The sequence below is a fragment of the Physella acuta genome, unplaced genomic scaffold (assembly GCF_028476545.2).
Source record: "Physella acuta isolate Inbredline_101_S28 unplaced genomic scaffold, ASM2847654v3 ptg001933l, whole genome shotgun sequence".
Lineage (NCBI taxonomy): Eukaryota > Metazoa > Mollusca > Gastropoda > Physidae > Physella > Physella acuta.
Genome location: NW_026733438.1, coordinates 69,980 through 79,649, shown reverse-complemented (window position 1 = coordinate 79,649; position 9,670 = coordinate 69,980). Strand labels below are relative to the sequence as shown.

The 9,670-nt window shown below is 43.7% G+C and overlaps 1 protein-coding gene across 1 annotated transcript; it reads left to right on the top strand.

Moving 5' to 3' along the window:
• Positions 1 to 3,500: 3,500 nt before the first annotated feature.
• LOC131931265 (uncharacterized) lies at positions 3,501 to 4,892 on the top strand. The gene has a single exon (XM_059287989.1). The coding sequence runs from the start codon at positions 3,501 to 3,503 to the stop codon at positions 4,890 to 4,892; it is 1,392 nt and encodes a 463-aa protein (XP_059143972.1).
• The last annotated feature ends 4,778 nt before the right edge of the window (positions 4,893 to 9,670 follow it).

The following is a 9,670-nucleotide window of genomic DNA, read 5'->3' as shown; positions in this document are numbered from 1 at the left end:
GTATTCTGACCATTCTGCCAACCAGGTGTATTCTGCCAACCAGGTGTATTCTGACCATTTTGCCAACCAGGTGTATTCTGCCAACCAGGTGTATTCTGACCATTCTGCCAACCGGGTGTATTCTGCCAACCAGGTGTATTCTGACCATTCTGCCAACCAGGTGTATTCTGCCAACCAGTTGTATTCTGACCATTCTTCCAACCAGGTGTATTTTGCCAACCAGGTGTATTCTGACCATTCTGCCAACCAGGTGTATTCTGCCAACCAGGTGTATTCTGCCAACCAGCTGTATTCTGACCATTCTGCCAACCAGGTGTATTCTGCCAACCAGGTGTATTCTGACCATTTTGCCAACCAGGTGTATTCTGCCAACCAGGTGTATTCTGACCATTCTGCCAACCAGGTGTATTCTGCCAACCAGGTGTATTCTGCCACCCAGGTGTATTCTGACCATTCTGCCAACCAGGTGTATTCTGACCATTCTGCCAACCAGGTGTATTCTGCCAACCAGGTGTATTCTGCCAACCAGGTGTATTCTGCCAACCAGGTGTATTCTGACCATTCTGCCAACCAGGTGTATTCTGACCATTCTGCCAACCAGGTGTATTCTGCCAACCAGGTGTATTCTGCCAACCAGGTGTATTCTGCCAACCAGGTGTATTCTGACCATTTTGCCAACCAGGTGTATTCTGCCAACCAGGTGTATTCTGACCATTCTGCCAACCAGGTGTATTCTGCCAACCAGGTGTATTCTGCCAACCAGGTGTATTCTGACCATTCTGCCAACCAGGTGTATTCTGCCAACCAGGTGTAGTCTGCCAACCAGGTGTATTCTGACCATTCTTCCAACCAGGTGTATTTTGCCAACCAGGTGTATTCTGACCATTCTGCCAACCAGGTGTATTCTGCCAACCAGGTGTATTCTGCCAACCAGCTGTATTTTGCCAACCAGGTGTATTCTGCCAACCAGGTGTATTCTGCCAACCAGGTGTATTCTGCCAACCAGGTGTATTCTGACCATTCTGCCAACCAGGTGTATTCTGCCAACCAGGTGTATTCTGCCAACCAGGTGTATTCTGACCATTCTGCCAACCAGGTGTATTCTGCCAACCAGGTTTATTCTGACTATTCTGCCAACCAGGTGTATTCTGCCAACCAGGTGTATTCTCCCAACCAGGTGTATTATGCCAGCCAGGTGTATTCTGCCAGCAAGGTGTATTCTTACCATTCTGCCAACTAGGTGTATTCTGCCAACCAGGTGTATTCTGCCAACCAGGTGTATTCTGACCATTCTGCCAACCAGGTGTATTCTGCCAACCAGGTTTATTCTGACTATTCTGCCAACCAGGTCTATTCTGCCAACCAGGTGTATTCTCCCAACCAGGTGTATTATGCCAACCGAGTGTATTCTGCCAACCAGGTGTATTCTGACCATTCTGCCAACTAGGTGTATTCTGCCAACCAGGTGTATTCTGCCAACCAGGTGTATTCTGCCAGCCAGGTGTATTCTGCCAACCAGGTGTATTCTGACCATTCTGCCAACCAGGTGTATTCTGCCAACCAGGTGTATTCTGACTATTCTGCCAACCAGGTGTATTCTGCCAACCAGGTGTATTCTCCCAACCAGGTGTATTATGCCAGCCAGGTGTATTCTGCCAGCCAGGTGTATTCTTACCATTCTGCCAACCGAGTGTATTCTGCCAACCAGGTGTATTCTTACCATTCTGCCAACCGGGTGTATTCTGCCAACCAGGTGTATTCTGACCATTCTGCCAACCAGGTGTATTCTGCCAACCAGGTTTATTCTGACTATTCTGCCAACCAGGTCTATTCTGCCAACCAGGTGTATTCTCCCAACCAGGTGTATTATGCCAACCGAGTGTATTCTGCCAACCAGGTGTATTCTGACCATTCTGCCAACTAGGTGTATTCTGCCAACCAGGTGTATTCTGCCAACCAGGTGTATTCTGCCAGCCAGGTGTATTCTGCCAACCAGGTGTATTCTGACCATTCTGCCAACCAGGTGTATTCTGCCAACCAGGTGTATTCTGACTATTCTGCCAACCAGGTGTATTCTGCCAACCAGGTGTATTCTCCCAACCAGGTGTATTATGCCAGCCAGGTGTATTCTGCCAGCCAGGTGTATTCTTACCATTCTGCCAACCGAGTGTATTCTGCCAACCAGGTGTATTCTTACCATTCTGCCAACCGGGTGTATTCTGCCAACCAGGTGTATTCTGACCATTCTGCCAACCAGGTGTATTCTGCCAACCAGGTGTATTCTGACCATTCTTGCCATTTGTGCTGCTACTGAAAGTCCATTTGGTTGGCACCCAATGTCCCATAACACAAATTATTCAATTATTATTTTCATTATTATTTAGGTTTAACATAAAAAAATAACCCTCTATATATTAATATAGCAGAGTGTGACTACTTGCTAATAAAGTTGAGATATAGACAAAAATAGTTGATAACATTAAACCCACAAGGGCCGCAATCTAGCTTGATTACATCATACCATTTTAATAGTTATTTCACTTTACTACAGTTCACAATAACTTGAGTTCCCTTAAGTGGAGTGTAGGCCTACGCTGTAGTATGTTGAAGGTGAGTGTTTTGTTATGTGTCGTTAGCAAGCCGTACTATGATGTATTTTGTATTGTATAACTTGCAGGATGTACTGTTGTATTGTGTAACTGGCAGGTTGTTCTGTTGTATTGTGCAGATATCCGCTAAACACATCATAACATGGTATCTCTACAAAGTTTCAATAAATCAGGGACACGTTTTGTTACATTACATGTTCTCTTTCACTCAAAATAAACAGGAGATTTCTTCACATTGACTCTTTACACACATCACAGCTCTGATCACACGTTTTGTCTCAGGCTTCCGTGTTAGACAACTCACACATTACACATAACACACTTAAACAGTAAACAGACTGAACGTTCAAGGGACATAACTATGAGATATACATAATACAAGGGACGTTAATGAATTTGTTAACTTTTACTAGTCTTGTTTTAATTTTTAAACTGACTTATCGATGATGTTTATTCCATGAACTATGAACTGATAAAATTAGGTCTACTTATAGAACTAAGTTATTTAGCTATTAACTATAGAAGACGTTGCAGTTACCATTTATAATATTTATATCTATTATCAAAATGGATATCCACTTTCAGATAATATAAGGTCACTGGTCCATAAGGAAAACCCGCAATCTAAAATTAGCACATGAAGCGGATTCGTTTACATCGCGGAAAATGTAGCTTCGCTGATTTAGTTAAAGGTATATAAAGGCTACTACCAATCAATGGGTAACCAGCATTACAGAGTAACGCTGGTCATAGTCTTGTTGTGACAGCTTCACAGAAACCTAGCTATCTTAAACGTAGCTATCTTAACCCTAACTACCTTAAACCTAACTACCTTAAACCTAACTACTTTAAACCTAACTACCTTAAACCTAACAACTAAAACCAGCAGCGATGTCAGCCACGCCTCACGCCACCCTAGAGGTCGTCTTCTCATTCGACACGACGGGCTCCATGTACAACTGGCTGGAACAGGTCCGTGGGCGTGTCCAAGACATCATCCAGCGCCTGCAGGCAGACATCCCCGGCATCCGGTTTGCCGTGCTGGCTCACGGCGACTACTGCGACACGGACATCTACGTCACCAAGTGGATAGACTTCACGACTGACGTCACCCAACTTTGCCAGTTCGTGCAAAACGCCGAGCAGACGGCCGGGGGTGACGAGCCCGAGTGTTACGAACTTGCCCTCAGACAAATTCGGACCGAGCTCTCGTGGACGCCGGGGTCGCGGCGGGTGGTGGTGCTGATAGGGGACGAGGTGCCGCATGAGCCGGGGGACGCCTGCAACACGGACAAGCTGGACTGGCGCCAGGAGACTAAGGCCCTGGCTCTACACGGTGTCACCATCTACGGCGTGCAGTGCGCGAGAAACGACGCCGACTTTTTCTACCAGTCCATCTCCATGGCAACCAACGGTAAACACCTGCGCCTGGAGGAGATGTCGAGCCTGCTTGACACGCTGATGGCCGTGTGTTACAAGGAGAGCCAAGACACGGCACTGCTGGCCAACTACGAGAGCGAAGTTCGCGCGAGGTCCAGCCACGTTAGACTGGCCGCTGACATAGACGCCATCTTTGCTGCACTACGTCACCAGACCGGAAGTCCGGCAAGCGCTACAGATCATCCACCAGCTAAGTTAAGTGCATCAACAGATCTCAACTTAACGCCTCCAAAACCTGTAAAGAAAATCAAAACCATCCGTAAAGAAATAAAAACACCTTCGAAGAAAACTTCTCAGTTACTAAATAAAAGACCAGCCAACAACTTGTTCGCCAGATATAAACTAAAAAATCTGCCTTTGCTCAAGCGGGAGAATGTTCCCGAAACAAATTTCAGCCTCCGTACGTTAAACTGGTCTCGTTGGTACCTCGCCATGTCGCCAGATATGCCGGGAGATTCAACATTGTGGGTCAAAAGAGCCGGCAGACCGGGGTACCGGCTGAAACATCTGCCTACATCAAAGGTTGCCGGCACAAAACTGGTGGAGGTTGCCGTACAATGTGGGGGAGCCAGGAGCAAGAAATACACCGTGCTCAGCAAGTTGGCCAGTCCATGTTTTCTTACATCTGCCTGGCCGAGTCGTCTGCTAGCCCGGCAGTGTGGTCAAGTTGACCGGGTGTTGACAGCAGGGTGTCAAGTTTACATTCGCTACAGCCACATAGGACAGCAGCACCGACACGATGTGACATCACAACTCAAACGGTATGACTATGCTTGGCAACAACTCAAAAGTCGAGGTGGGTCGCGGACAGTGGTCAGATCAGGAGTTGTGATTTCGTCATGATGGTGTAGGGTTCACATCTCGTCATGACTCTCTAGGGTTCACATCTCGTCATGACTCTCTAGGGTTCACATCTCGTCATGACTCTCTAGGGTTCAGATGTCGTCATGACTCTCTAGGGTTCACATCTCGTCATGACTCTCTAGGGTTCACATCTCGTCATGACTCTCTAGGGTTCACATCTCGTCATGACTCTCTAGGGTTCAGATGTCGTCATGACTCTCTAGGGTTCACATCTCGTCATGACTCTCTAGGGTTCACATCTCGTCATGACTCTCTAGGGTTCACATCTCGTCATGACTCTCTAGGGTTCAGATGTCGTCATGACTCTCTAGGGTTCACATCTCGTCATGACTCTCTAGGGTTCACATCTCGTCATGACTCTCTAGGGTTCACATCTCGTCATGACTCTCTAGGGTTCAGATGTCGTCATGACTCTCTAGGGTTCACATCTCGTCATGACTCTCTAGGGTTCACATCTCGTCATGACTCTCTAGGGTTCACATCTCGTCATGACTCTCTAGGGTTCAGATGTCGTCATGACTCTCTAGGGTTCACATCTCGTCATGACTCTCTAGGGTTCACATCTCGTCATGACTCTCTAGGGTTCACATCTCGTCATGACTCTCTAGGGTTCAGATGTCGTCATGACTGTCTAGGGTTCACATCCCGTCATGACTGTCTAGGGTTCAGATGTCGTCATGACTCTCTAGGGTTCACATCCCGTCATGACTGTCTAGGGTTCACATCTCGTCATGACTCTCTAGGGTTCACATCTCGTCATGACTCTCTAGGGTTCAGATGTCGTCATGACTCTCTAGGGTTCACATCTCGTCATGACTCTCTAGGGTTCACATCTCGTCATGACTCTCTAGGGTTCACATCCCGTCATGACTCTCTAGGGTTCACATCTCGTCATGACTCTCTAGGGTTCAGATGTCGTCATGACTCTCTAGGGTTCACATCTCGTCATGACTCTCTAGGGTTCAGATGTCGTCATGACTGTCTAGGGTTCACATCCCGTCATGACTGTCTAGGGTTCACATCTCGTCATGACTCTCTAGGGTTCACATCTCGTCATAACATACTGTGCGAATATTTAATAATTATTACATTATAAAGAAGTCACTACAAAATGGCGCGAAAAATCGATCTTTGCTAACACGATTTGTTCTCCCTTATTGTTAAGGTCAAGATGACATTTTAATTATGGAATAGACAGAGCTAACATTAAAGTAATTAAACAAGAGGTTAAATTATAAAAACAGGTGATAATTTAAAATTTAATCAATTAATAATTATTACCTTGTAATGACGCTGAATTCCTTGAGTAAGAAAATCAAATCAAACACAAAGAAATTCTACGGGCGGCCAGTCTACATGTCTCGATGCCTTTTCAAAAGTACACACCGTGTAAAAGTGGCCAGCTGCTTCCATGTTGACCTGCATTTAATAGCTTACACGGACAATGAGTTCAACCGGAAGTCAGCCAAATCGCTCCGACGTGGTCGCCATGAATTCCCTAGCAATGGCGGTTGTTAGGCAAGCCGCGCAACAACCTACTTAAATGGATTAATTACAAGTTGTAAACACCCACAATGCACTATCTTAAACACATACACACAAACATACGTGCAATATTGTATTGTATTTTACTTTAATTTCTACTGTATTTTTACATCTAGTTGGACAAAATAACAACTAAAGTGCTGTAATAAATATAATATTTGTTGTAAATACATTTGCATATATCTGGTTATCACATACATTTGTTTTGTCTATATTCTGATGGGAATATTTTATAACTAATATAACGTGCCGTGGCCTAGTGTACAGAGCTAGATTGCTTACCCGAAAGTTTCGAGTTCGGATCCGGGTTCAAGTCAGTACAGTGTCTCTGAGTCAACCCAGCTCTAATGGATACCTAACTATCGTTAGGGAAAACAAAAGCAGCTAAGCATAGTGCTGACGCTGAGGTCTCTGAAACAGATAAACTCTACTTCATCTGCCCCATGTGTCTTGGGCACGAACGGGAAAAGATGATGATACGGATTAAAATGTGCAGTTTAAATATATTATAAACAATAACAATTAATTAGATATAGATCTAAAGTAAAAACGCAAGCAATGTTCACATTTTGAAACCGACGGTCTATGGCGCAAGTGAAATAGATCTGTATGTGGTGTTGAAAGTAGTGTTAGAATAGATTGGCTGGTGTTGGATTGGCTGGTGTTGGATTGGTTGGTGTTGGATTAGCTAGTGTTGGATTGGTTGGTGTTGGATTAGCTAGTGTTGGATTAGCTAGTGTTGGATTAGCTAGTGTTGGATTGGTTGGTGTTGGATTGGCTGGTGTTGGATTGGCTGGTGTTGGATTGGCTAGTGTTGGATTGGCTAGTGTTGGATTGGCTAGTGTTGGATTGGCTAGTGTTGGATTGGCTGGTGTTGGATTGGCTAGTGTTGGATTGGCTAGTGTTGGATTGGCTAGTGTTGGATTGGCTAGTGTTGGGTTGGCTGGGTGTTGGATTGGCTGGTGTTGGATTGGCTAGTGTTGGATTGGCTAGTGTTGGATTGGCTGGTGTTGGATTGGCTAGTGTTGGATTGGCTAGTGTTGACTTGAATCAACCAATCAGATGTGTGGACCGGTTAGCTGTTAATCTGTATCTGACGCTATTGATAAACTAATAACAATGGTATCGTTATCAAAGTGTTATCGTTTTCATTTCAAATAGGTGTTTGCATGAGTTTCTTGTTAGCTTAGCAGTTACTTTCAAATTTAATGTAAAATTTGTACACAATTAATTAAACATAAAATATAAATATTTAAGATCTAATAAATATTTAAAACGCCTTTATGTAACACACAAATTAACAAAGACAAATAAAAATTTAAAACTTATTTATATTCAAATATATAGATAAATAAATAAATAAATATACATGCCTACGTATTTATGAATTTATTGATATGGCCTATTAGGTGTGTTAATGAGCGCTTGTGTGAGTCTATTACATCAAGACATCACAAAATTCCAAGGGAGATAAAAATCAATCTAAAGCACAATTAGTTATTTACCGAGTTACCTATCATGTGTATTTCTCACCCCGTCAAAACGAAAGTGAAAGTAGTGTGGTCTCCTGGCCACTTTACAGCTCTAGCGCCATATCAAGGTCTGGGTAATACTTTTGATATACAACTGTATAATGCATTTGATATACACATGTAAAATACATTTGATATATATAGCTGTATTATGCATTTGATATACAACTGTAAAATACATTTGATAGGCCTACACATCTGTGTGATAAATCGGATATATTTGATATACATTTGATATACATTTATATAACTAGAACGATAGTTTACCGTGTCCCCACAAACATACAGTATAATACCACTTCCGGTTACCGGAAATGGTTCAAAAGCTAAAAATTCGTATATAATGTAATACTTAAAAATGTTGCCACTTAGCTTAAAAGGTACTTACGTTACTGGTTTTTGAGAAATCGCAAGTTGTGTAAGTACTACTTCCATTGACCGGAAATCGCTCAAAAGTTGATACACAACTACAAATGTAATACTTGTATATGAAATGTCAACATAGAAACTGTACCCAAGCTATCGTATTCACAGACACTCATAGTCATACACACAAACACAATGTACAACTAAGTATTTTTTTAGCGCAATTTCCATACTGCCAATTGCGATTAACTCGCCATTTCTGGATGTATGTATGGATGGATGTGTGTCCGCAGCTTTAAGTCGTATCTCCTCCTCAACGAAGCAATATCGAGGACTAGTTCCAAAAGCAAATATGTTAAGCAAGTTCCGAGGATGAACATAGGCTAAAAAAATTCCGGAATTCCTTCCTGGATTTCCCGGAAAAGCCAAAAAACCTCGAAAAAATGCATTTTTTGGCCCATATCTCGGCAACCAGACCACTTAGCGACTTGAAACATTTACCAATCGATTCCTGCCATAATTTAGAACAATATTGCCGAAGAAAGTTTTCAAAAATATCCTTTTTTTTTGGTCACAAAAAATTAATTAAGGAAATTGCGCTTAAATTGTCACTAGACTTTTTATTAACTTGTTTTTACAGAGGGAGTTGTAAACGTCGAGATTTGTAAATCTCGACGTCATTTGATGTGTTTGGTTCTGGCTTTTGGTGACGACGGGTAAAATTGGGGAGGGGAGGGGGGAGGGTACAAATGATAAAAAAACGACATGTGTGATACCGATGACCCCGGTGTAGGCCTTCACCCTGATTTGTTTACACGCTGACCTGCGTTTGTATTTAAAACACGGACACTGCCGTCTTCATTTGACGTTTTATAAGCAGTGTAAGTATCCCCCCACCCTCTCCCCTCCCTGTGGACTTCATAGATGGATGACCCCACAGAGACCCATAGACACAGAGACGGATGAAGCGTGGGTGGGGGCCCTGGTTGAACAGTCACAAGGGCCCTGCGGCTAGCATGTTACTTGAACAGTTGGAGCAGCTGGTCAGTTATTGGCAGTGGCGTCACAAGGTTGGGTGCGGCAACTCAGGGTGTCACCCCCCCCCCCCGCCTACTTGAACAAGTTGCATTTTTTTTACCCCTTTCACATACTCTTTTATTTTTTAACTGGATAAGCCATTGTTTTGAAGGTAAATGTTCACATTTTTCTGTTTGGTGTCACCCCCTAAAAAGCCCCTCCCCCCCCTGTCAGGGGCGGATTAAGCTTGGGCGGGGCCCCGGGCTGAAACTTTTTGGGGGCCCCTGATATATATAT

Coding starts and splice junctions, on each gene's coding strand:
- LOC131931265 (XM_059287989.1), top strand. CDS start 3,501: ATGTCAGCCACGCCTCACGCCACCCTAGAGGTCGTCTTCTCATTCGAC.